Raw genomic sequence first — 27032 nt, 5'->3', positions numbered from 1 at the left:
TAAGTTTAAGCATACTTTATTAACTTCAAGCAGCAGCCACTTCCCAACATTCTGCACAGTTACAATCTGACACATGCTGTAGAAGATTGCTTTATCTCCAGTAGTCTCACAGACTGGTCTGCCTTCTGTGTACAGGTCAATATACATATAAAGGTTCTTCAGAGGTTTATTGCCACTTACCCTATGTATGGAGATAAAGTATTATTAAAAGTATTCTACAGGAATCATTATATTCAATCAAAGGCTTTTGAACAGTTCCTATTTTTTTTTAATTAAAGCAGTATACATCATAGTAATAAAAAGACAATCTAACTGCATATTTAATTTGTTTCAGTGCAAAAAGAAGGAAAAAAAGAGCATTTAATCTTCCAAGGAGTTTGAGTTAAATGAATACAAAGGGCTGCTATCTTGTTTAGTTTGCCAAGCATTCTGAAAAATCATATTAAACATGTGGAGTTCCTTGTCACCACCAGGGAGAACCAAGCAGAAGTCAGCAGACTTAACTAGACTTTATGTAGGACCTCAGGTGAAGATGAAAAGTATATCTTAGTGTATAGGAGGAAAAGATAAATTATCCTCTTAGGTCAGCTGAAAAGTAGTTCAGCAAGAAAACCCTGTTGTCTAACTGCTGTGTTTGTAGCAGCTGCAACCACTGGAATTCAAATGACTGCTGTGGCCAGCAGCAGCCTCTCTGCTATCCTCAGAGGCCACAGGAACAGGTGTTGCCCCAAACTGGAAACGTTTCTTAACCATGGTCAGGAGGTTTTCACTACTAGAGGCTTTTGAAGCCAGAATTAAAGATTTTCAGTTGCAGCCAATACAAGAGCTGAAGGCTGGGAGTGGATGGAAGACTGAAACCCACTTGTTTTGAATAATGCCTGTCAGCTACTCCCTGCAGCAACAGATGTGTGTGGCAGAATGAGTGAATCTGCTGAACTTAAAGAAAAAAAGCGCATCATCTGCTTAAATCTTTACCAGTTAAAAGTGTTCATTTTAACCAAATACAGTGGCAGACTTTTCTGAATGACAGGTCTTGAACTGATCGTTCTGTGAAAACTGCATTAAACAGCAATGACTACCTGCCTGCATTTAATCACAGTAAGAAAAAAATCTTAAACCAAAAATGAAACAAGCATATCAGAATTAAAAAAAATGGTAATACAGTTAATATGTCTCAGGAATTATCAATACCGTAGCAGTGTTAATTCTAAATTGGGATGCTGGAAACCAAAAGATTAAGACAGAAATGTATGAAGAGTATTTTTCATATCTTTTATAGGACAGAAACCTTTGTTCATGTCTTCTGGTAGTCATCATCTTCTTTTGAGCTGCACCTACAACACAAAGAACAAGTGAACGAGCAACTTTACGCTTCTCCAGAACAGCTTAAAACAGTTCTGTAGGTGCATTTTTCCTACTGCTTTGCTTCTGCATCACCAACTCATTTGTTTCACATTCCTATTTTAAGAATAAAGTACAAAGCATCAGCAAGAATAAGCTGCTAATTCCTGTGTAAAACTGCCCTCAGAAGCTCTGCCTATGTTGTGAAAGTGCAGGTTACTTTCTGCAGTTAACAAGCAGACAACTACTGCTTCATTAAACGTGAAAGCTGAATTTACTTCTGCTACAAACAAGATACCTTAACATGTGGAAATAAGGACGGATAATTTCTTATCAAGAATTTTACAACTGAGGAGAGACAGGTGGAAGGTTCCAAATAGCTTACAAACGACCCATCTCCTGCCTGTTTTTGTAGTTAGGCCATTACATCTCCTCGGTGGGGTATTCCCCACCAGCAGAATGACTGCTTTGCCTCATTTTTCCATTCCTGCGTGCACTTCGCGGAGTGCATGACTGTTGTCATTTACGGACCTAGATGGATACAAAAACCCTTCTTAGTTCAAATAAGTGTTACAAAATAAGTGAAACCAGTGGGTTTATCACAGGTTTTCAGAATATATTGATCAAAAATGTAAAGAGGAACCTCTTTATAAGAGTAGTTTAGAACAGCAGTAAGGATCTGAAAAGTCTGATTCTGTTTTCTGTTTCTTGTTGTATAACCAATTCAAATGTTTCAAGCTGTTTTTAACTTGTTGCTAAATGTTTATCTACACATGCTGTCAGAAATAACCTTGTTAGGAAGGTGAAGTTGGTGTCTCAGCAAATCAGACCCCATGGAGTAGGCGTTGAGTGGCCTGTGACTCGCTTTCCTTTTTCTCTTTCAGCACCATCAAAAGGAAAAGTGAGAAAAACAGCACAAACATTAGTTAAAGCCTGAATTTAATCTCACGTCCTACAGGAATAATTTCATTACAATGAAAGCAGACAGTATCTGTAGGGCTTTTGGCTTTCTTTTCGTTTAAGCAGTGATAATTATATATCTAATTAATATAGCCTATAGCTCTTCCAAAGATCATAGCTTTTAACAATCCTTTTAATTAAATGATTAATAGAAAAGGCAGGGGTGGTTCTTTACAAATTACCTGATTTACCATCACTGAAGACAGATTCTTTTAAAAATGGCTACAAATGCCTTGTTCACAAAAGACTTTATTATCTAATGATGCATACTGAAAACATACAGAAATCTGCATGGTCCACTTTACATGCAGCAGAACAATCTTCACTTTACAATAAGTAAGTGTCAACTGTTTTATGCAAGGAGACAACACTTTAAAGTCACATTGTTTTTTTTTTAAAGAAAAGCTTCATTTACAAAAGAAATAAAAGGTAAAGAAGCAATTACCGCTTTTAAAAAGCAGCTGCTTTGTTCAAGAGTGGAAGGTTTATGCCTGTATTGAAAGACAACATGATCACAAATAATGAAAACAATGAAAACAAATGAAACACTTTTAGCATAAAGCAGTACACTTTCAAAATGACATACAAATAGTTAAAAAGTTTCCTTATGTTGTCTATCTATCCTTTAGATATAAGTTCTTTCAAATGAGATCCCAACGTATGTAATTACTAAATGAAAACTCTTCCGTAAGTATTGGCTCTATGTCATAGTGAACTGTATTTAACAAAATGTATACAAAGTCTATAGCAAGTTGATTAAAAAAATTAAAGTAATAAGAAACAGTACACTGAAGGCGCTCTATCCATCAAGTGCGCGCTCTCAAAATTGTAAATGTGATGAACAGAACGGAAGTTGTAACTATGCCACAGTTGCAATGCCAGAAAATAAAAACAAGATCATTTATCAAACATGCAGGGAATTCTGCCACAATGCTACTGTCTCTCATTTGTCAGTTGTTCCAGTAAAATAACAGCTTAAACACCGGTGATGTTGATGGGTTAGCTTACCTTCAGTGTACTGAAAGTTGTACACAACCTGCTTTAAAAGAGGAGACCATCCCTGCAGGCAGGCTCAAGAAGGAACAGACCCCCTTCGGCACTGACTACACCAAGGGCATGCTGCTGTGGCCTGCACACACACACCTAGGAAAATGTGAATATAAACAGCATTTATGCTGGCCATTTTTTAAAGACAAAAATGAAGCCAAGTCTGCTAAAAACAAATCAACCACCCAGTATTACTGCTCTTTTTTTTTTTTTTTTTTAAACAGATGCTTTTTTTCTTTTTTATAATATATACGAACTGCAACCATATACATTAGCATTGTACTTCTGTGCAGTCTTGGCAATTAAAACAGTTCTACAGTGAAAATTTTCACATAAGACACAAAACAGAATTACTCTAACATTTCTAAAAGAAATATCAGCCTTGACGTTAATTCAAATGTATCTTTTCTTCCTCAACTTTGCAGGGCAAATATTTATGTTTATATACATTAATAACTGCTGTGAAATTTCTTCAGTCTTTGTATCTTAATTACTCAAACCCTTTGAACTTCTTCATCTGGTTTAAATTTTTTCCTGGATGAAGGCGTGCTGCAGAGCCTGGTTGATGCTAATCCGTTTAGCTGGATCTAACATTAGGATCTGGTCCAACAAGTCCTTCAGCTGGTGTACTTTTTTACGCTGGTCTTCTGGGAGTCGCTGGCACCCAATCAAGTCTGCTAACAGGTCCTTAGTTGGATTAATGGTGCTCATTACAGTAACTTTCTCCTACAAACACAAAAATGGCAACCTTGTACAACAGTGGAAATACATAAAACCGCCGTAATTCTTACACCGCTTAAGCAGCAATTTTTTTGCAGGGTTTTCTTATCTCATCAGCAATGCTCTTCTTCATCACATGGCCTCATAAATACTCATGGCAGGCAAAGGAAAAGAGCGAATATAAAACACTGGGGCAGGCCAGACTGCATCTTTTGCTGGCAGCTAATTGTATCTGATGTTCCAGTCCAGGCCAACTGCCTTTTTTCCTGGTACTGGGCACGACTGAAGAGACTGGCTTCATTTTCACTGCACCCTCTATTCAGGTATTTATATGTATTAATAAGATTCCTCGCCCCTGCCTTCCTGTCTTCCAGGCATAATAGTTGTTATTCTCTCAGCCTTTCCTCACAGGAGAGATACTTTAATCCTCTGATCATTTGGGCCCTATGCAGAGCTCCTTCTAGTATGTACAAGTTTCTCTTGTACAGAGGAGCCCAGGACTGGACACAGTACTTCAGGTGTAGCCTCACCAATTCTGAGAAGAGAAAGATCAGGTGATCCTTCTTGACCTGCTGGCAAAAACTGCCTAATGCAGCTGAGAATAACACTAACCTCCTTAATGGCAAGGGCACACTGCTGGCTTATGGACAACTTAGTACCTATTAAGACCCCAGGCCTCTTCCTGCAGAGCTGTTTTCTGGCTGGGTGTACTGGTGCCCAGGGCTGATCCTTCCCTAGTATGGGACTTCGTACTGCCCCTGCTGAACATCATGAGATTCAGGCCAGCCCACACCTCCAACCTGCTGAGGTCCCTCTGAATGGATGTGTGAATTCACTCTGGTGAATTAGTCAGCCCCACCACTGCTGTGTCACTGTGCATTTACTCAAGGTGCAGTCTACCCCACCATCCAGTCCATAACCATGTAACCTGCGTACGCCTCTGCTAAATGACATTCTGATAGTTTACAAAGTTTTGTTTGTAATTAAAATGTTAAGGTATGTTTGAAAGACCAGTAACAACAGACACGTTAAGGACTTACCCTTTCTGTCACTTTATCTACTTCTATATACATAAAGTTGAGATTTTGATCAAAGTGCTGATCTTTGAACACACCTTTTCGAATCATCTGGAAAATCAGGGAAAGACAAGAATTTTAGCTAAGCTCTCTGTGTTAATAAATTTCACAATTAGCATCAACATCTATTTACTGCGATTAGCATCTACTAACTGGGAAAACATGAATAACTTAGTATTTCTGAATTACTTATCAAATAACTATGCTGAATAAAAAAAATAACATTCAAACCAGTTGAAGAAGGACATAATATCTTCCACTGACTTACACTTTTTTTTTTCAGGTCTGTGCCATAGAAGGTTTCTGCTTTCACTTTACACTTAGTCTACGAAAAAGAAGCTGTATACTTTCACTTCATATAATTTTAAATTAATATAAATTATACATTCAGAGGATATCTGATATATACTTGCTGTTAAGAGATGTATCTGATAAAGAATTTCAGGGAGAAAGCAAAGTATGTTTTACTGTTCATAACAGCAGTTTCAGATATCAAGTTAAAAATCAAGTACTTATTTTTCTTACCTTGTTTGGCATCTTTCCTTTGAGATCCATGGCTAATTTCAACATATGGTTATTGGTTTTGCCAGGAAAGAGTATTTTTCCTGTATAAAGTTCATATAACGTGCAGCCTACAGACCACATATCTATACCATAGTCATAGATTTTTCCTATAACTGAAACAGAGCAAGTCAAGTTAATTCCATAAAGGCAGCTTTGAAGACAATACCACAAAACCAGACAAATAAAAAAAAGTCTGATTTAGAAACTCTATTGGTGCTTCTCCTCTTAGGAATAAGAAGGTGAACAACTAAAAGATTTTTCACTTTTACAGTATCCCAATTACAGAAAGGGAGGTTTTTACCTAACACCCAAACTGATCACCACAGCTTCATTTAGACAAAGTCATAACAGTACCCCTGCATCAAAACAAAGCTATAACCAATCAGAGCGACTGCATGTTCTCACTGAGCTGACCGCCAGCACGCATGAAGAATCATAAAACATGCTTTCAATTGGCTGAATTTTTTGACTGCCATCGTATTTTCAGAGTGATGGTTTGCTGAGATCAAACAAAGAGTAATCTCAAATCAAACTTTCGTTTGCCTTACTGATACAGCCTGCTTAGTTGTACTCAATCCAAATGCACTTACTGATTTCAGGAGCTCGGTAAAATCTACTGACTAGATACGGCGTGATGTCGTTATCTGCAACATGTGAAGCTGATCCAAAATCACAAAGCTTTAATATCGTTTTAGATTCATTCACCTGAAAGTTAAACATAAGTGTATATTAGCATTGTCTGTACACAGAATTGGCAACAGCACTTACGACTAACACTGTAAGAAAAACATTTAGCCTTGAAGTTACGGTTTCTTCCCATGTTTCAGTCTGTCTTCTCTGCATTCTAAGAAAACTGTCAAACCTTAAACTGAAAGTGAAAGTTAATACCTGCACATCTAAGAAATACAAAGAAGTCAGTTTCATGTATTTATTCTCCTACAGATTTTACTAGGCTTTTTTTTCTCACTATTAATTCTTTATTGCTGCAGCAACAGTGAATATTTTACAAGCAGGGGGAAAAAAAATAAACTCTCAGCATAACTTAGCAGCTTCCATCAGTAGAAGTGTTAAAAGCTAAACAGAAAATATGCCCAGAATTAGCTTTCAAATTAGCTTTCTTTGTCTGCACAGACACTAATAGTGACATCTCCCATTGCTTTGGAGATTTGTGGCAAGACACTAACTGAAAGGCACAGAAAGGATTACATATGCATTAATATACATTAGCATCTATTTAGAAAATAACACAAACAACAAAATGATCCCACACACATACATCCAAGTACTTTCTAAATGGGTAGTAAATACAGCACATAATTTGACACAGTGTCCATATAACTCCTCCAAGGCAATAGGGCATCAGCTTTGCTTTGCCTCATGCGACTTGGTACCAGAGCTAGCTGGAAAGGTAATCCCTCAAGCAGCCACTAAACACTACCTACCCCTAAATAAGTCAAGTTAGAAACTTGTATAGAGAGAATAGAGAATACCCAGCTCAAGATCAGTCCAGAATGTGAACAAAGACATGTCAAACATCAATAAGGAACATGTGAGTCACTTCTGTGTTGTGATCTGAGGCCAAACATGTCGGGTGAAGAGCAGCCCTAAGAACAGAACTACTGCATTCAGCTTCATAAACTGGATAGTTACTTAACATGAACCAACAGCTTTATTACCAACATGAATGCAGGTCTGCCTGGTGTCAAATTTAGTTTTGAGAAGGAAATATAAGCCTCCCTGTCAGATTCCTAATTTATAAGCCATAAGAAAGAAACATTAGTACATCCTAATATAAACAACTGCAAGAAAGTGAAAGTATGCTGCACCTTAGAACAGAATGCAGAAATTTCTAAGAGATGAAGGGAACTCTGCATAAATTGAACATGTAGCAGTAAGAAACTTAATTTTTAAATGTAAAATATCTAGACCAACATGTATGTAGTATGTAGTACTATTTTCAGTAAATCCTGGATATGTTAAAGACTTCCCATTGTGAAAACAAATCCATTCACATTCCTTCCTGCCTCATCATCACTTTCCAGAATCTACTTGGTAAATGCTACCACTACGTATTAGTTATTAAATCTGTTAGTTTATTTCTGTTGGTGAACTAAAAAAAAACCAAACCATCTGGAATTCACTACAGTGATTCAGTAGGAGAACTGGAGGTCACCAGTAATATGCAGTGTTCACAATCTCTTGGAAGTATGGAAAAATATCCTTGCTGGATCTGGATTTCATTCTAGATAACTAAATTTTATCAGTTTAGACTTCCACCTCTACCATCCAGAGTGCCACTCATAAACTAGAATACTATTCACATATCTCATGTTCAGCTAGTAAATTTTACAACAGCGATGGCAAGAAATCATAGAATGGCCTGGGTTGAAAAGGACCACAATGATCATCTAGTTTCAACCCCCCTGCTGTGTGCAGGGTCACCAACCACCAGACCAGGCTGCCCAGAGCCACAAAATGGTCATTTTTAAATCTTCAATTTTGTCCATAAAAACCGAAGTCAAACCATTTGATTCCTTTGATGTAGCTCTCACACTCTGCTAAGCAGAATGTTTCATGGGGAAAACAGGACAGTAAGGACTTCTTCAGTCATCTTATTCAAATGAACAAAATCTCCTCCCAGCCTTAACCAAACTATTTTCATTTTTTCATTCTGTAGAAACAAGAACATTTTTCAGGTACTGGTGAAAAAAGTCCTAAGACTTCTCCTAATAAAGAATACTGTCCTTGGAAGACCTACTTTCTAAAATGGTACAAGTGGATGCAGGTTTGTGTAAATGAAATATTTCATTTACATGCTGTATTACACTTCTTTATTTATACCATTATAGCTTTTTTTCCCCAAAACATTAATTTTTTAACATTTGGAGGTAAAGTGAACTTTGACTTAATTTCACATACTTGATTTTACGTTACAGAATGTCCATACAAAATATTTTTCAATTAGTTATTACTTACCAAAATATTATCTGGTTTAATATCTGCATGTAGGATATTGCATCTTTTAAGAAGTTTTAAAGCCAGGAACAACTGCTGGCTGTAGGAACGCACAGCTTTAATATGGAGACCAACATCTTTCCCATACTTTTTCAACACCTCTCGTAAGTTCATACTATTGTAAGAAAGAGAGAAAATAAAAGAGCTCTGTGAGGGGAAATATACTTGCCTTCTCAACTGTAAGAAAAACATGAATAACCTTGTTAACTTCATAAATTCTGGAGGAAAAGTGACATTCAACTTAAGATACAAACCTCACTATTTGTAAAGCAACAAAACAAAAATGCTGGTTGATCAGATCTGCACTATACCATATACTTAATAGACTGGACATAAACTTCAGAACATATTTATAATCCGGATTAATTGGAGAGAATTGATTTGCACGTAAACAGCATTTTCTGAACAGCTGTGTAGCCTTTGGGCTCAGTTTCTTGAGAAGCGATTAAAAAGAAAATATGCAAAAGATGGAAACCGATGAGGCAATGCTTCAATGACTTGAACAGCAGATGAAAAGACAAATCCACAACAAAACCATGACTGGGTGTAAACAGTGCACAAATGTGTTATGAAGAGACAGCACAAAGAAGCTCTACTGTCAGTAATAACCTTTATGACAAATATTAGGCACTGCATAAAACTTGCACTGCTTCAGCAAATGATTTATCTTCAACTCAAACATCTATGCCAAAATTAAAATATACAGGGAAAATTTAGGATACAAGCAATTGATAGAAACAACATCTAAGCAGGAATAGGAATTAAGGCAACCAAAGTGTCTAGATCCACGATAAAGCTGTCTACAATTAGCCTGCCAAAAAATCCTCATTATTTAAAGGCAAATTTACAGAGCACTGTAATCATCTTCTGTAGGTTGTTGCTATATATCTGTTTGTCACAGAATATACAGTATTTGCTCAACCTCTCTGATTACACATTCTTAATCCACACCACAAGGTAAAGAATTCTGTAAATCTAGGAAGAATATTTTCACTAAAAAAAGTCATTAAGAGGAGCATTAGTGAGATGAGTAATTTATAAATAATTTAATGTGATTAAATTAATAATTTATTAATAATAAATTACATCATTTCAAATATTGGCCAGGGATGGAATTTACAACACAACTGACTATGAAAAATCTAACTAGTTCACCAGATTTTGGATTTCTGCCTCTAGATTTTTTATTTTTTTTTTCAGAATTGCTTAAATTCTTCAATCTTGGCAATGGAACAAAGTACCAAACTTAAAACAATAGTCAAGAACAGAAAGATACAGATTACTTAGTTGACTTAGTTGTACTTTACTGTTCACAAAGGACACCATACACTTGTCATCTTACCTCAGTGGTTCGAATACCAGACAGAGATGTTGTTTGTGGTAGAAATGCCTGAACAATCTCAGACAGTGAAACTTGTCATCGGGATCTGCATCATTGAGCTTCTTCAAAAATTCCAGTTCTTTTAGACCAGTTTTTTGCCTGCAAACAAAGAAATACAATTAGAAAAGAAAACAAGTGAGATTAAACAAGAGTGCCTTGTTTAAACCTTGAGATTTACCTCCGCAGTTTTAGTTGTCAGTTTTAATAGTACTACATGATGTAGCACTGCTTGAAAAAACCCACAGCAGTGGTTCACTCTTGTTATGTCTTTGATCACCTCTGATTTTGTAACCTAGTTATTCTTCTCCCTCCTGTTTGTTTTGAAGTTATTTCACTTACACTATTTTAAAAATTTTAAACTAAACTGACTGACAGTCAAGAACACACCCAAACCAAATCATCTTAACACACCAAGCTAGCTTACTACCTCTTTTTTTCCCCTGAATATTTCTAGGTACTATTCACATAACTCAAAATGACTCAGTTACACACAAACCAAGTTTTAAGACTTCCAGTGTAAAATGCATGGAGATTTCCATATAAGTTATCTGTAATAATAACTTGGATAAATGGATAAGTACATAACGCATGGCTATGGCTGTTATGGCAGCAGATGCTGAAAATGAGTATTGGAGATTCTGAGTCCTCACATAACATAGCACAGTTTAATACAACATCACCCTAGTTAAGGGTCATTCAGTCTGGAAGATGTCCAGTGATTTTGTTTCCAATAGGCAGAGCACCATCACTTTCTCGTATCTTCTACACATGTGCACACATGGAGAATATGCAAAAATAATTAAATATCTTTGTCTAAGTTAGAGATGATTGACTAGTATCCAACCCACGGCTTCCCAAATGGATTTGGTTCATCAAGCCAGAATTTTACAGTCCTCAATTCCCATCTCAAAAATCTTAGGGCTGGGCAGACATAATCAATGTTAAGCTTATTTCTTGCCACCACTGTTCCCTGCAGTTTTGCAAATGAGAAAGTGCCTGATGAAAATGCAAGTACCCTTCTCCTGTGAGTGCGGATACATAGTCCTCAAGCGCTTCCCATTACATGGCTCATATTAGCAGAAAAGGCAGGAACCACAGCTGTAATCTGTTACTTCACTTGAAACAAAGGAAGATTCAAATCACATCATGAAAAACTTATGAAAGTCTCACATGCTTTACTATAGTATTATTAAACAAAAACATTACTTACATAAGTTCATTGTTCCTGATGATTTTAACCGCTACTTCTTGGTTTGCTCTCGCCATATCCCTGGCTCGTACTACATTACTGAAGACTCCCTGACCAGTGTAACCATAGACATTGTAACGTTTATCTAGAACTTCACCTATATTAACACCTGAAGAACAAAAATCAAGCAATTCAAGTAAGAGTTATGCATCGTACACACAATGAAACGTTTTATGAAAAATAAATGGTTCTAAATCATATCAACAGTATAATCACTTAATTTCAGAGCATACTAGCACCAATCTTTGTGGAAATTATGGGGAACATCAACAATTCTAAATTTGGAATTCTTCCCTTCTTGAGGTTAAAACCTGCATGCTCATTTCACCCATTACAGGTGTATTTATTTTGGCCCTTTCACCTGCAAATGAGCTTTTAACACTGACCAGTAAGTAAAACATGTTCACTCACTCACTATCTCCATTCTGAATTCTAGATAACAGCTACCACAAGGGCCACTATATTATCTTGGATGCCAGATTTCTTGGTTTCAGATCCTGGCAAGCATTCCTTCATTCCTCCCTTCGTGAGAGTGATCTCATGTCTGTAACTATGGACAGTTACAGACCCTAACCAAAATTTTACCCTAACCAAAATTTTATATCTAGGAGCAACTTCTTGCACAAGTGTGCAAGAACAGAAAATTGCTTTGGGCACGCCATATGCAGCATGGCACTCACAGCAGAATATTCACATGACAGCATTTCAGTACTTTTACTTTTTTCAGTTCTTCTCCATTTAGCACCCTCCTTCTTGCTACAGTTGCAACCCAGTAAATGAAACTTACGATAATAGCCTTCTGCATCAGTCCAGTTATCCCTGAGATTGGGGTTTTCTTTGAAGTCTTTTCCAAATCCAGCAGCCCTTAGACGAGCACTCTGAAACAGAAAGAACAAACGGAACAGCTTTGCCTGTGTGCTCTAGCTGTATGTTTTCTTTAATGTTTACTTATAAAAATCAGAAGTCCACATTACTGGGCACTTTTTTCCCTACTGAAACAATGCTCTTCTCCACACTACAAACACATTTATCTTGTAGGAGAAAAATACTACTGAACACAGAATGCTACTTAAATACCAGCATTTGAAAACCGCTGTAAGGAAACAGAATAGGGACATAGACAGAAATATTATTAAATGTGACAAATGAGACACGTTTCAACTATTACCTGCAATGAATTTCTACAAGTCAAATTAGAATACACAGTTTGGACCATATTAAGACTTACTACTTACAGTATATTTGTAGTAATAAAGTTTAGCAACCTAGGGGGTAAATGTAACTGTGTAAGCTTCAAATTACTTTCTGTTCATTCAGTGTCACTTCACAAAATCCATACTGTTACACTTAGAATCACAGTTGCTGCTGACACTGCTTAACTGAATTGACAGTATTATCTCAAATACAAATTCATGGGTAGTAAAAAATATCTGACTGAACATCAGTTTTTGCAGAGCAGAAAGTGACTACATACAAACTGTTTAAATCCCTACTTGTTATCCTGAAGATTTTAAAAGCACCTAAACCACCACTATTCCTGAACTATTTATCTTTCTCCTTTGGTCTGTGCACGTGTGTGTTGGCTTTATTACAGTGACACCTCCTGTCAACAATCTTTCTGTGAAAACTAATAGATTTCATCTGCCGTAAAGCATGGTTAACTGCAGAATTTCCATCTTAAGAAGGAACTTGTTGCCTTGACTTTCTCAGTGACTCGTATCAGTAGCAACAAGTATTTAAGGAACTGCCAAGATCAGTAAGCTCCTTCAGCACATTTTGAAAAAGCTGCTGAAACAGTGCAAGAAGTAGAAATGGGAAATGCTTCTCTCCATCCAAAAAGCCTCCACATCATTACAACACATCATGAGCAAATTAAAATACATTACACAAACTTTTAAATTAACCTTACATGAACCTCTGAAGAAGGCACACATCTCTGAAGAAAGAACAGAGCAACACAGCAGCTTTAACGTAAAAAGTTAATATAAAGTTTGTTACTGTGTGCCATGACAGCTCTCTTTTGAACAGTGGGTGAAGTACTTAATTCTTTGTTTACTCTGGCCAAAATCTTACTTGTTGCAGGTTTTATTTCACTGAAATATTAAAAGCTACTTTGTCTGCTTCAACTGATCAAAATATTAAAATTATCAACTCAGTTACTTTGCTTTTACTAATCAATGTTCCCACAAACCTCAAGTGACAGCAACCCTTCAATAAAAAAAACAAGCAAAAAAAGAATCATTCATTTCATCTCCAAGAATTACCTACATCAAAGTATGCAGCAAACATATCATCTGATTCTGTGAACATATCAGGAGCCAGCAGTTTCTTCTGAGCTGAACCTTGAAAGGAAATTCACATAATTCAAAGTGAGGAAGATGGCAAGCAGACAATTAGCAGTGCAGTCTGTGACTTTATATTGGTACAACACAACTTCAAAATCAACATGGTGGCAAACTGAAGATTTGCAAGGAAAGTTAGAGCTAATTTACATTATCCATATACAAAAATGAGATGGTTAAGTTCTTAAAAAATTGTACCTCTTTGAAAAATTAAGTATAGCAGCTTTCAAGCAATCCACAAACCAGGAATATGAGGTTGGTACTTTATACGATCCTTACAAGTGACTGCACAAAAATAGACATTTATACGTATTACAAGATGCAGATGTGATTTCAAGATACAAGTGTGGGGTTTTCTGATAATCACCAAGTATTTTACTAAAAACCAACGCTGTACAGCCCAGAAACTGTTTCTTTGGAAAATGTTTTCTTCAGCTCCATCAGAAAGGATCTCATGCAGCTTACAGTGAAAGATGAAGCTAATCATGTTTAAAAGACAAACAACCTTAATGTGGAGATGATTATCCCTCTGTCACCTTTCAATCTTTAAAGTCTGAAGGACATCTTAGTTGGTTGACAAGATAAAAGCAAAGAAATGTAAATTAAGTTTACATTTGTGAATGCAAACAAACTTCAAACTATTTCATAATACACAGTATGGGAGTAGCATTCCTTCATTACCATGGTCAGACACAGGTACTGTTAAGGGTATCAAGCAAAGGAGAAAAATAAACGGTTAACCTTAGAATTCTCCAGTCTCCTGAGGGAACCACTTTCAAACAAAACATCAATCTTCTGAAAGCATCAAAAACTCATCCATCATACTGACACTGTTGTTTCAAGGTACAGACCCTCCTAGCAGCTGCCTTGATTTTTCCTTTTAATTTCAATTACTCACATTTTAACTGGGCTACAGTGATTACTAATGATTGCATTAGTGACTTACTATTGTGCCTTTGTAGAAGGTCAAGTTATGTATTGCTCTGACAAAACAAACAGATGATCCTGTTTCCTCCTATTGTTACAGCCACCTCCAATCCAACCTACCAATATACTGAAGCTCCTGCAGTGCATTGGTGCAACTGATCTTTTTTTTTGTTTGTTTTAAAATCCTCTCTAATGTCATTAAAAAGCCCATGTAGTTAACAGTTTTATTTCCATTATCTTTTAGTGGACAAAATTAGAAAGCAAAAAATATATCAGTGAGTGTTTTATATAAAAAGGACTGTTCCACCTTGTGCTATGCTAACAGAGAAAAGGTACACAAGAGTGTTCTTTTTACCTTCACAACAAGAGAATAATCTCAAAATGCAATCTGCACAAGGGAACACCAGGACAAACTGCTCTGTACCAGTCCCAGAGATGTGCAGCTTTACTATTTCAAGGAAGGATCCACTAGAACATAGCCAAGGATATATCTAGTAGGTGATACGAAATACAAGCTGTCCGGCTATCTCCTGAAGGGCTGGTCAGGTTGAACAGCCAGTTCAAGTATGTCTGCATGGCAACTGGAGACACACCTTTGGCTGGCTGGAAGACTTAGGGTATACCAGCCTCAAAAGAGGGTCCAAAAAAAAAAATATTCCAAACAAACAAACAAGATCTATGGTCTGTATTCCTTTTGCCACAGCGGGACCATGGCAGGCAGGAAGAGGAGGACAACAGTATTCCTTCAGCAGGAAGTTACACACGGGCAAGCTAGCAATGACTCTCAAAAGCCCCATCATTCTAAACAACTTCAGATACACTTGCATTCTTCAAACAGTTGCTCTAACCAATAAATGAATGAATGAAGTCATGGTTTGCAACTCTCTCCAAAATGAAGAGAAATAAATTAAACTTGTAAGAAAAAAGTATGCATAAGTGAAAACTTTTCATTTAAAAAAAAGTGGTTCTTAATTATCAAATCAGACATCACTATCTGCTCTTCCATATTTATGGAATGAACTGTATTAAGAGTTACTAGAAATATGGAGAACACTTTGTTCATGTCAACCTTCACAAACAAGCTTTATTATTTTAATACTATGTTTGAAATATCTTAACGTTCAAGGAAATACTGCAGACTCTGTCCAAAAAGTCAATATGCTCCCAAGTCTAGAGGTATATAAAGAAACAAAGGAATACATCTATTTTGCACTGTTTTAATACACTGCATTCAAGTGAGGTTTCAGATTCTTACCGTTGTTCTGTTCCACTGTCATGAGGTTGTGTTTGGCTTTTACTGATGCCTCAAAGGTGTCCACGTTTTCCCGTTCATACTCTTTCACATCAGCAGCGACCCTTTCCAGGATGTCATCCGGTGAATTTGAGCGACTGCGCGTACTGCTCTGAGGACTGCTTGGTTCAGATGGCACAGATATATTACTGTCTTCTGTCTGGCCCTTGTATTTCTAAACAGAAACACAATTATTAACCTCAGCATTACAGTTTATCGCAGTTTAATTATTTTTATTTTCATCCCTAATGGCTTGTGCTGAACATTAAATCTTTGCCTTCATAATCACCTACATCTCTAATGGCAAATTCTACAGATACGTAGAGTTGGTATCATAGAATCACAGAATTGATTGGGTTTGGGTTGGAAGGGACCTTTAAGATCACTTCATTCCAACCCCCTGCTATAGGCAAGGACAGCTCTCTCTAGACCAGGTTGCTCAAAGCCTGGCCTCGAATGCTTCCAGGGAGGGGACATCCACAACCTCACTGGGCAACCTGTTCCAGTGTCTCACCACCCTGACAGTAAATAATTTCTTCCTCATATCTAGTTTAAATCTACCCTCTTCCAGTTCAAAGTTTCTTTTCATCCTGTCACTACATGCCTTTATAATAAGTCCCTCCCTAGCTTTCCAGTAGGCCCTTTCAGGTACTGGAAGGCTCCTATGAGGTCTCCTCAGGGCCTTCTCTTCTCCAGGCTGAAGAGCCTCAGCTCTCTCAGCCTGTCCTTGAAGGGGAGGTGCTCCAGCCTTCTAGTCTTCATGGCCCTCCTTTGAACCCGCTCTAACAGCTCCATGTCCTGCTTGTGTTGGGGGCCCCAGAACTGGATGTAGGTTATGAAAACTCATTCTACTACAGCTCAATAAAACTGAAAAAGTGCATGACATTTCAGGCACCTCTGTATTTCTGTATTTCCTTCCTTGTGACTGCCATAATGTTAGTACTGACAGGTTCATTATGACAACAGTTTGGAAAACAAGGAGTAAAATAAAGTCCTTAAAAAATAATTCAGTCATTGTTCTGAAGGATTTTATCATTAAATTTATATAAAAATCAAAAGATGACCATTATTTTTAGTGCTGCTTAAATTAAGTACTACATTATAACCAGTGTTTTTATAATTAAGTATTAAGTAAAAACGTCACAGAATTTTGCCTGCTGTGTTCTGTGTGCCAAATCCCGCCTTTAAAAGAAAAGCCCACTTGTCCTTTACAATTACATCCCCTCGGCCTGGACTCTCTTTCATTGGACTCAATTACACATTACTCATCACCACTGCCACCTTCTTACCAGAAGCAAAACCTTAATGGTAGCAAAAGCATACGTCTGACTGAATCGATGTTCATGAAGGGGAAAGCAATTCAGTGGCTCTACTAAGTTTTGGAAAGGGACAAGTGCTATTTGAAACGAACTAACCACTTTGATTAACTGATATCTAAGTGTTAAACTGATATTATAATATCAACAATGCAGCCCTGAGGAAAACCTGTAGGTGAGAATAAATGAGAATATTTTTAACATGTCACATCATAGGACCGTCAGACAGCATTTGATTGTGACACAAAAATGACTGATGGGAGAGTAGCTTCAGTCTTAGAAGTAATGCTGCTGCAGTAGGAGTGTCAGCTCTGACCAAGACTAATCTTTAGAATAATTTAATTGGAAAAAAATAGTAATAGTGAATACTATTGTAATAGCCTTCTCCTTTATAACACTTTACACTAAAAACATGGAATTTATTTCCATAACCCCTGTGATAATAGAGCCATTACCTGCACGATTGCTTGCCGCTGTAACCTTCGCTGTCTTATTTCTGCTTCTTCATCCTCTTCTTCCAAATCAAAATCTTCAAGACTATAAAAATACAATTACTTTTTATGTAGCATCATAAACGTAATATTACATACTGAATCCTACTAAATGCTGTTTTTTGGTGCAGAAAAGCACACAATAGAATATCGAACCAAAATTGTTAACCTGACTCAGAAAGCAAAACGTATTAAAATTCAGTGTGTTCATTCATGTTTCCTTACTGATAAAATGTGTCCACAGATAGCTTGAGATGAAGCCTTTCATTCCCAACTGCAGACTTGACTGTTATCTCATGCTGTCAGATTAGATATTTAGCAAATACAGAGAACAATTTGCTAGTAGCAGTTAATCCTTTCTGGTTTTCAAGCAATATCCTAAGATACACACCAGACCAAATTATTTTCAAAAGACATTTATCAAGTCAAAATTAGAAACCAAACCATGCATGAGCCCCTAAAGGTCTCCCCACCAAACAATAGATCTCAATCATCCCAATAGCAATTGGACAAGATTAAAAGTAATGTAACATGATTAAGGTTGTAGATGACAACCCAAAAACTACAGCATGAAGTTCTGGTTGGTTCCCCCCATTACTGGATCTGCATTTTAAGACAGTAAATTAGACCTTAAGACTTACTTTTCATCGGATGAAGACTCCTGTTCAGCTTTCATGCCCTCAGAAAGACTGCCTTTAAATTTGTCTTCTTTAACTTTGCTCCTACTCCTACGTCTGTGGCCACCACGTGACCTGGACCTCCTTCGAAGGCGAGACCTACTTCTTCGGCCTCTATCCCTGGTAACAGTAAGGGGGATTTTTTGTTTGTTTTGTTTTGCTTTTTATTTTCTTGTTTTTAAAAGAAAAAGAAGGAAAACCTATTCATAAAACAAAGACACACAGCAACTCCAAGTAATACAACAACTGAATTTATGGAGGACAAGATTAATTCAACTCTGCCAACTTATAGATAAGCAGGGACTGAAAAACGCATTATCTCTTTACACATAAGATACCTTGTGACTTTTGTATCCTGTAAAACAAAGGAACAAACGCACGTGGTGTCCTTACCTCCTCCGGGGGGACCTACTCCTCCTTCGTGGAGACCGGCTGCGTCGAAGGGGTGAGCGAGACCTCCTCCGAATGGGTGAGCGGGACCTTCTTCGGGATGGAGACCACCTGCTGGGCGGGCTGATATCTTTTGATCTTTCACATCTAGACAAAATATCATCTCTGGTTCGCGTTCTTAAAATGAAGAAAGAACCACAGTAAAATAAGGAGCGAGCTGAAAACAAATCCTCCAGTTCCTTCTAAAATCTCACTTTTAAGTATCTTCCTGCAGGCGAGGATCCATCAGATGGATTTCTGAGTGCAGAAATGGGTATGTGTGCTGCAGAGCTGGCTGCCCTCCATGTACTCGTCTCCCCAACCTGGGAAATATGTGCCCACACACAGGTCTAGCTCAGGACAACTCTGGAAGCAGAGCTAGTTAATCACTACGATAAAGCTAAGAAATTTCTAAAACAAAGCTTGCATTTATGTCTTACATAAATAGCAGCCTGTTTTCATGTTGATCAGAAGTAATATTCAATTAATAAAACCTAAAACCAAATTCTTGGATTTTTCTCAGCAATTCTACAACACAGAGTTTAAATTTAGGACAAACTATTCCATGACAACTTCCATGTGTTTTCCAATCTGGCTCCTAGAAGTGAACAGCTTCTGCATTCCACATAGTGCAGCTAAAAGCAATTCTCAATTAACACTTCTCGAATTAAAGTAACTATACACACACACACATCATATATATATATACACTATGTTCATTCTTATCTATACAGATGAACAACTATTTAAGAAAAAAAAAAATCCTTCATGAACCAACCACACTAAGAAGCTTAATGGTATCCCAAGACAGCAAAACTTCAATCCAAAACAAAAGTTAAAAATATCTGACAACAATTCTGATGAGGCTGTAATAGAAATTCTTGGAAAATATTTCCACTATTGTTCAATTAAGATGCTGCTGCTCCATTTCCTTTGTTTTTACATCTTTTAAATTGAATCAGGACAAGATATTTCAGGTGCTGTATCTCATGAATTCACAGTCTCTCAGGTCTGAAAGAACAACTCTACCCATTCTGAAATGATGTTTTTGGTTTTTTTAGTGACTGCTATTAACAGCTTCAGTTACCCTAGCTGCATATAATGTACACACACGTGCAGAACTGATGGATAATAGTAAACAGAAACAAAGCACACACAGAAGCAGTGCTGGTTTCTGCAAGAATGATGAAGATCCCCTTTTCGCTTTTAATTTATGTTACCTTTTTCTGAACAGTGCCACGAAAAAAAAAAAGCCACACAGGATGAACTGACAAGCCTTCTAGTTTACAACGTGGTTGTGCTGCCAAAAGCCAATCAAAATAGCTGCAAAAAGAATCCCAATCAGTTCAGGGATCGCATACATGTGATAGGAAGTAGAAGGTGATTATAAACCCATACGTAATGCTGTACAGTAACATACTTCAGTCAGGGAACTAAGAAGTATCTTACACGAGTGGAACACTGGGAGCAAATATGAAAAATCAAATTCCTGGGAATTTGTGGTTGAAACTGCTCACTGGAGCTCCTGAAGTTACCTGGCAGCCTGGGTAGTTACAGGCAGTTAAAACTCAAACATGGCAACATTGGTTCAAGATGTCCCACAAAGAAAGCCTGTTCACTTCCAGAAGAAAATATTTCTCAGCAGTCCCCCACACAGGAGTGTAGCAAAAAAAAAAAAAAAGAGGTATTACTAAAGTTACTCTTCTATGAACTTGACAGCAAAATTCTAGACATGTGCATCTCTTGCAGTAGTGTTTAGACAACTAATTCAAACTGGCTGCAACACAGCAGCCTGCACTGAAATGCAGTTTCACTAGAAATGAAAACTGAAACTAAGACAGACAAGTACTATGTCCAAGCAACGTAATGGAGTGCTCGTTCACCAGGAACTGGTTGGATAAACTGGTGCCATTTACAATACTTGCTTCATCTCATTAACGCCACGGGGGCCGTTTTCCAAAGTGCCTGCAGTGTTGCTTGTCAATAGTATACAAAGCAAGCTGGTAATTGCGCCTGTGGAAGATACCCCACGTTTAAAATTATCCATCATCAAGATGCTCAACTCTTGCTTCCTGGATTGTTTTGTTCAATGCAGCCACGTCCAACCCTGCAGCCTGGCACAGCTGGCACTGCTGCTGCCTCTTCCCCGCACCATCAGGGCTGTGGCTCTGTCCCTCTGAGCACTCCTGTCCGGCCCTGGGCACTCAGCCACTGCTACAACAACCACACAGCGGTGTGTGATTGGGACAGCCTGGGTGGAACCAGGGGAACGGGCACTGCAGTGCTGACACCGGCTCTCCTGCTCGTCTCAGACGTAACAGGTCTCACTTCCACTGAGCACGTTCCATGTGCTTAAGCACCTTGGAAAATAGCACTGTGTTTAATTTGTAAGGAAATCGTGTCAGTTTCCAAAGTTGGCAATTTAAAAAGACACTATATGCAAAAACATGCAGCCACATTCAATGTGTATCAAGGAATGCTTTACAGACAAACTAGTGGAACTGAAAAAAATCTGTCATCTCAAAGATTTTTCTTTAAAAAGCACTCCATTATTAGAGAGAAATATCCCTCACTTCACAATCGTGCCTTATTCACGGCATCACTTTTGGCAGCACGTACATTTGTGAACACCTGTTTTCAAGGACGAAGTACAGGAAGAGCAAAATTTCAGTAGAAATCTCTGGAGAACACCTCGAGAGCTCACTAGAATTTCAGCCACTGCCACTGAACCAGTCTGGTGCATTAGTATCACAAAAACAAAAAGGGTCAGAAACAGGGTCAAATATCCCACTATGTCTACTTTTTTTTTTTTTGCTTTGCTTTAATAAAAAAATATTTTAAAAGTCCTTACTTATATACATTAAATTCACTATGTATTCTATATGCAACCTGAGACAATTCCTTCTTGCTCACTGAGGCCCAGGGAAGCCTAAAGTTTGGACACCAATGGTTTAATGGGTTAACTTCCAAAAGTGTATACAATTTTATTGTTCTCTGCTAAGGAGCTTGCTATCCAGGCCTCACCAGATTCAAAAATGCTACCATCTGATGGTTTATATTAAATCTTAAAGTAACTGCTTTCAGAACCTAAACTGCATTTTAAAACAAATGACAAAAGTACGTTAAAAAGATTAAATCCTTCCTCCCTCATTTATGCATATGCAAAATATGGCAATAATATACAAGTTTGGGCCCACTATCAAAACAGACCAGTAATGCTACCATGACTCCACCAAATTAAAGAGACAAAACATTTCTAAGTAAAAAAAAGACTAAGAAGCATATCTGAAAGTCTAGTTTACACCATTCACACATGCTATCACTTTTCAGTAGGTGTGTGGGGAGATGCCAACACTGACATTTAAGAGGAGAGGGAAGAAAGTTCTCCCTTCATAGGAATTCCTGAAAACAACATTATATTAACTTAAGAACCAAAACAGAAGCTAAAATCTGAATTCAACACAGCAACAAAAAGCAAAACCTGAGCTACAAAACTTGTTTCCAGTCCTGGCGAGAGCCACAAACAGCAAAGCTGGCTTTGTGTGTCTGACAGCTGGGGTTAGTATTTTTGAAAGATGACTGCATGTAATGGAAACTCATAACACGATACACAACCTGATTCTCTTTTAACAGCTCTTTTCAGAATGAAAGAGAAACACCAAACTAGAAGACGGTTTATCCCATAGCACATTTTTGCAATGGTTCATGATATTTTACCTGGGAGATGAAAGACGCCTCCTTTCTGATTCCCTTCTCTTCCTTTCTGCAGATCTACTCCTCAACCTTCTAGCTGGAGAGCGGGTTCGAGAGGGAGATTTACTCTGTTTGGATCGACGATCATTAAAGAGAGGGGACCTGCTTCTTCTTGACTTTTCACGTGGCTTAGGAGACAAGCTTCTTCCTTTTGGGCTTCGGCCAGGTCTTCTGGGGGACCTGTTTTCTTTCCCTGAAGAAGCGTCTTTAGAAGGAGATTTAATTGGCTTTTTATCTTTGTCAGTCTCTGATCGCCTAGATTTTCTATCTTTGGACCGCGATCGTCTATCTTTGGATTTGCTTCTGAGTTCTGCTGGAGATTTGGACTTTCTGCCGCGATCTCGACTTTTGCTTTCATTTACAACTGGAGACTTCCTGCGATCCCTTGATTTACTCTTATCGTCAGCCTTGTTTCTGTCTTCTGGGGGAGATTTAGACTTCCTATTTTTCTCCTGAGATCTTCTTTTAAGCATTGGAGATCTTGATTTCCTTGAAGTCTGATCTTGAGACTTACTTCTTTTACAGGGGCTTTTGGATTTTCTCCTCTCTTTCGACTTGCTTCTGGTTGTTTTCTCTTTGATTCCATCAACCGCTACCTTGCTTTTCTTTTTGTCAGATCTGTGCCTAGTCCTTTCTTTTGATTCACTCTTATTTCCTTTTTTGGAACTAGCTTTATTTTCCACAGGTTCTAATTTCCCCTTAGTGTTTGACTTAGTTGCAGGTCTAGTTCCATTTCGTGCCTTTTCGTTAATTTCCCCCTCCTCTTCAGATCCCGACTCATAACCTTGTAATATTAATCCCATACCAGACTGGACTTTGCCTTCCATTAATTCATTTTCAAGTTCAGCTTTCAATAAAGCTCTTTGTTTCTCCAAGTCTTCCAGAGGAGCTAAAAAATCAATTTTAGTTCTTTTAGCTGGTCCATCTTCCTTGTCAGAGGCATCGGCTACCTCTTTCCGTTTATGTTTCTTATGTTTGTGTCTGTGTTTATGTTTTTTGTCCTTATCTTCTTCTGATGAATGTTTATGTTTCTTGTGTTTACTTCGGTGTTTGTGTTTCTTTTTTTTGTGTCGGCTGTGCTTGTTCTGAGGTTGATCTGCTTCTGACACTTCCCCATTTTCTTCATTTGTACTTTTCTCAGATGCGTTAGCATCCTCAGCCCTGCAAAAAAAGGAAACTAGCCATCAGTACCAGCAATTCACGGCAGCCCTTAAACTCAAGTTAGTTTGATAGACTCTTTTATGACAGAAGCTGACTGGTATTTAATTATCTGCTTTTGGAGAACTAAAAAAGTACGAGCAATGTAATGAAGTTGTAAGAGCAGGCATAGTTTGTCACCAACAGACAGCTATGACTGCAAAAAGAAATACTAGCTTAGGAGGATGGAGCAAATACACCAACAAAACAAACCAAGTAGGTTTGTTACTGGTTCAATGTTACTGGTTCAACACTGCCAATATTATACAACAGTGCTGTGCATTTATACCTCCTGTTAGTCCAGTATCTGTTTTATTCACTGTTCCATTCCTATGCCAAATCCAAGCTATGGCCTCTAAAAGTTCTTTCAAAAGACAGAGCGCAGTTTTCCTCCAAAGATCAAAACTTATTTCAGGGGGTGATTCTGACCCCCTAAGTAAACCATCCTGCAGAGTCTCAAGCACAGAGGCTGATTCTCTTAACTATCATTCCTCTCCGTATGTGCATACACACATTAGACAATACAGAACTGTTCTTATCCTGCATTTATGTATGCGATGCAGGGAACAGCATCAAAGAACAGGATCAATTAAGAACACCTAATTTCAGAAAAGCTTTCCAATAGGATACAAAAGCTTATTAGCTTCCTGAGGAAAAAAAGTATGTTCTCTTTAGACCTGTAAAATGGCACTGGACAGAAACAAAAAACAAACAGAAAATAAGTATAGAACAGGTTATTAAAATAATAATGGTGGTCTCTTTAAAGAAAAAAAAAAAAGAAAGAAATCTAATTTCAATTAGCTAGTCACAGCAACAAGCACTTTAATTAGACAAGGAGTTCAAAAATTACGTAAGTCAGTGCGCACGCTCCACACATTCACTTTTATTGTTTTCCCTAGAAGCTGAAATTGGCTTATCAATAGACATAAACAGCTCTCAGCAAATACCTTCAGAACATCAATTACCAGCTACAGCAAGATGGATATTTGCCTTTTAAAATCTGCTGCCAAATCACATCTTAGGTGCTAGCATCGCCTTTCTGCAAACGCACCCCACCTGCACTAGTTTTGGAACTCGCTAATGCTCTGGTGTTTTAGATACTGCTCTATCCCCAGCCTCATTCATTGAAGGGAAGCTCTTGGGGTGTGATGGTCACAGTGGTGGTGAGATGCACACAGAAATGTAGAGATACCCTCAGAACCCCACTAGGTTCATCCTACAGAGGTCTCTGAAGAATATGTCCTGTGATCCATTGGTATAATCATATCAGAATTATTCTTAGCCAACTAAAGGATGCCACCTCACTACAAAGTCAATTTACATTCTCCTCATTAAGGACGGGGTCTTCAAACAGCACAGTTAATGATTATCTCCTATGTGAGTTAATGCAAATTCATATACTAGAAAACAATCTAGACTTATTGTCAGCGTACTCTGAAATAATTTGCTGAAACCGTTGACACTTCATTGCTCAAAAATATCCTCAGTCCCTTTCCAAGGGAGCAGCCTATTTGAGTTAAAAATATGCTAGCTTCTAACAGAAGTGTTAATGCTGCACGTTTCTTCTTTTACATCTCTACCACTACTGCTGCTTACTCAACCAGAGCAGGAAGAAGGGCTTTTTTCTTAACTGCCCCCTCCTGTCACCCAACATCACCACACAACAGACTATGCAAAACAAGACAAACTGCCTCCAGAGGAGTTTGTTTAATGGTATGTTTGGCACAAAAGACGCACAAAAAAAAAAGTAGTAGATTTAAAACTTTCTCAATTTGGATCTGCAATCCCAAGCAATGAGTTAGCAAAAGGGCAGAGAAACATGGCAAGGAGCACATTAAGGTGACCGTGCATCTTTCAGGACTTCTCAGCTGGCTACAGGGAGCTGTGAGGGTCCCCTGTTGACACATTCATGTTTTTTCAATACATTATAAGAATATTGCAGGTCCATTCGAACTGCTCCAGAGAAGCCTCCTTTTGCCAGCATTAAATCACACAATAGTTTGGGCTGAAGGGACCTTAAAGCCCAGCCAGCACCCTGCTGTGGGCAGGGCTGCCATCCACCAAATGAGGCTGCCCAGGGAAATGGTTCGGAGCTACTCCACGTGCAGGCACTGATTTATTTCATGTAACACCATCAAAACACAGGCAAACTTTTAATTCGTTTAACAGCTTCAGAGTTGTAATTACATGGAAGAGAAACATTTTAAGAAGACTTCAGAAGGCGACAAGGCCATGAGGTATCTTTATGCTTCCATAGGAGTTGTGACATCTGTGTTACAGCCTCACTGTCCCTTTTTTTGGGATTCAAGGAGAAGAACTATGGGAAGCCTATGAAGATTTGCAGAGATTTCACCCATTTCTTCCCTACCTTTGGGCTTTCTATCGCAGTCGTCACTTTATTTCCCTTATTTACGGTTCCCTACAGGGCACTGAGCATATTTATCGGCACGCTCACGTGTTCCACAAGGTTCACACACAGACGAGGAAAAGCAGTTTTCCACTCCTGTGCCTAACAGGTAAAAATCATCCTCAGACAACGGGAGAGAAGGGGAGCACAGACAGCGTTCCACGAGGCCGAGCTACCCGGGCGACGCCGAGGAGTGGCGAGGCGGGCTCCGGGCGGTGGAAGCCCGCGGAAAGCATCGCGCAGCCCCCACCGCCGCCAGCCGCCACTCACGCGGCGGGCCGGAAGGAGGGGCCGCCGGCGACAAATCGCTTCTCGCTTCCAGCAGCGCCGGCACTCTTGGTACCGCGAGAGCCCGCGGCTCGGGGAGTCGGGCTGAGCGCCGAGCGGCGGAGCGGGCCGGGCGGAGCGGGCCGGGCCCGGCGGGGCGGGAAGCGCACGCGGCCGGAACGCACGCGCCGCTCCGGGCGCCGCTTCCCCTCCCCCGCCCCGAAGGCCATCCGCCGAGCGGCCTCAACCTCCTCCCCGCGGCGGGTCGGGCCGCGAGCGGCTCCCGGCGACCGCGTTCGCACCCTTCTCCGCGGAGCGGCCGCCCGCCGCCCTTTCCCTCCTCGTTCCCCCCGCCGCCTCCGGCCCGGCCGCCCCGCCGCCGGCCGCCCTTCCCCGCGCCGGGGCCACTCGCCGCCTCCTCCCGCCCCGGAGCGCCGTGTCGAGTGGCCGCCCCGCCTGCCCGCCCGTCCCACCCGTCCCTTACTCGGGCGCTCGCTGTTCGGGCTCCGCCGCGGCGGCCATTTTGAACTTCCAAACTCCTTCGCTGCCGCTGGGGAGACGCGGGGCCGCGGCGCACGCGCA

The 27032-nt window shown here is 39.1% G+C and overlaps 1 protein-coding gene across 6 annotated transcripts; it reads right to left on the bottom strand.

Annotated features, from left to right (window-relative positions):
* PRPF4B (pre-mRNA processing factor 4B) lies at positions 1 to 27032 on the bottom strand. Of its 6 annotated transcripts, XR_006167215.1 has the most exons (19): positions 26935 to 27032; positions 22544 to 23740; positions 18791 to 18964; positions 18362 to 18517; positions 17685 to 17766; positions 15878 to 16088; positions 13622 to 13695; positions 12141 to 12231; positions 11315 to 11462; positions 10066 to 10203; positions 8685 to 8838; positions 6299 to 6413; positions 5670 to 5821; positions 5109 to 5195; positions 3310 to 4074; positions 2747 to 2792; positions 2132 to 2216; positions 1289 to 1334; positions 1 to 181 (listed from the first exon to the last, which is right to left on the bottom strand). XR_006167215.1 is itself a non-coding variant. In XM_042809142.1 (15 exons), the coding sequence occupies exons 1-15, from the start codon at positions 26970 to 26972 to the stop codon at positions 3871 to 3873; spliced, it is 3021 nt and encodes a 1006-aa protein (XP_042665076.1). In that variant the 5' UTR covers positions 26973 to 27032; the 3' UTR covers positions 1 to 3870. The 6 variants fall into 6 exon arrangements, 1 of the variants encoding a protein (XP_042665076.1); XR_006167213.1 differs by having other exon boundaries at positions 2132 to 2218; positions 2747 to 4074; XR_006167214.1 differs by having other exon boundaries at positions 2132 to 2792.

The sequence above is a fragment of the Centrocercus urophasianus genome, unplaced genomic scaffold, assembly GCF_019232065.1.
Source record: "Centrocercus urophasianus isolate 14NV4802_14NV808 unplaced genomic scaffold, USGS_Curo_1.0 seq_11, whole genome shotgun sequence".
Classification (NCBI taxonomy): domain Eukaryota; kingdom Metazoa; phylum Chordata; class Aves; order Galliformes; family Phasianidae; genus Centrocercus; species Centrocercus urophasianus.
This window is presented reverse-complemented; position numbering and strand designations above follow the sequence as displayed.

What these genes read in the sequence shown, in the direction of transcription:
- PRPF4B (XM_042809142.1), bottom strand. Translation starts at nt 26,972, where the DNA reads ATGGCCGCCGCGGCGGAGCCCGAACAGCGAGCGCCCGA. An exon ending in CTGGTATTCGAACCACTGAG is followed by an intron (nt 8,839 to 10,065) that starts GTAAGATGACAA and finishes TTCTTACAATAG; the next exon opens with TATGAACTTACGAGAGGTGT. An exon ending in TTAAACCAGATAATATTTTG is followed by an intron (nt 6,414 to 8,684) that starts GTAAGTAATAAC and finishes TTTAACTTTCAG; the next exon opens with GTGAATGAATCTAAAACGAT.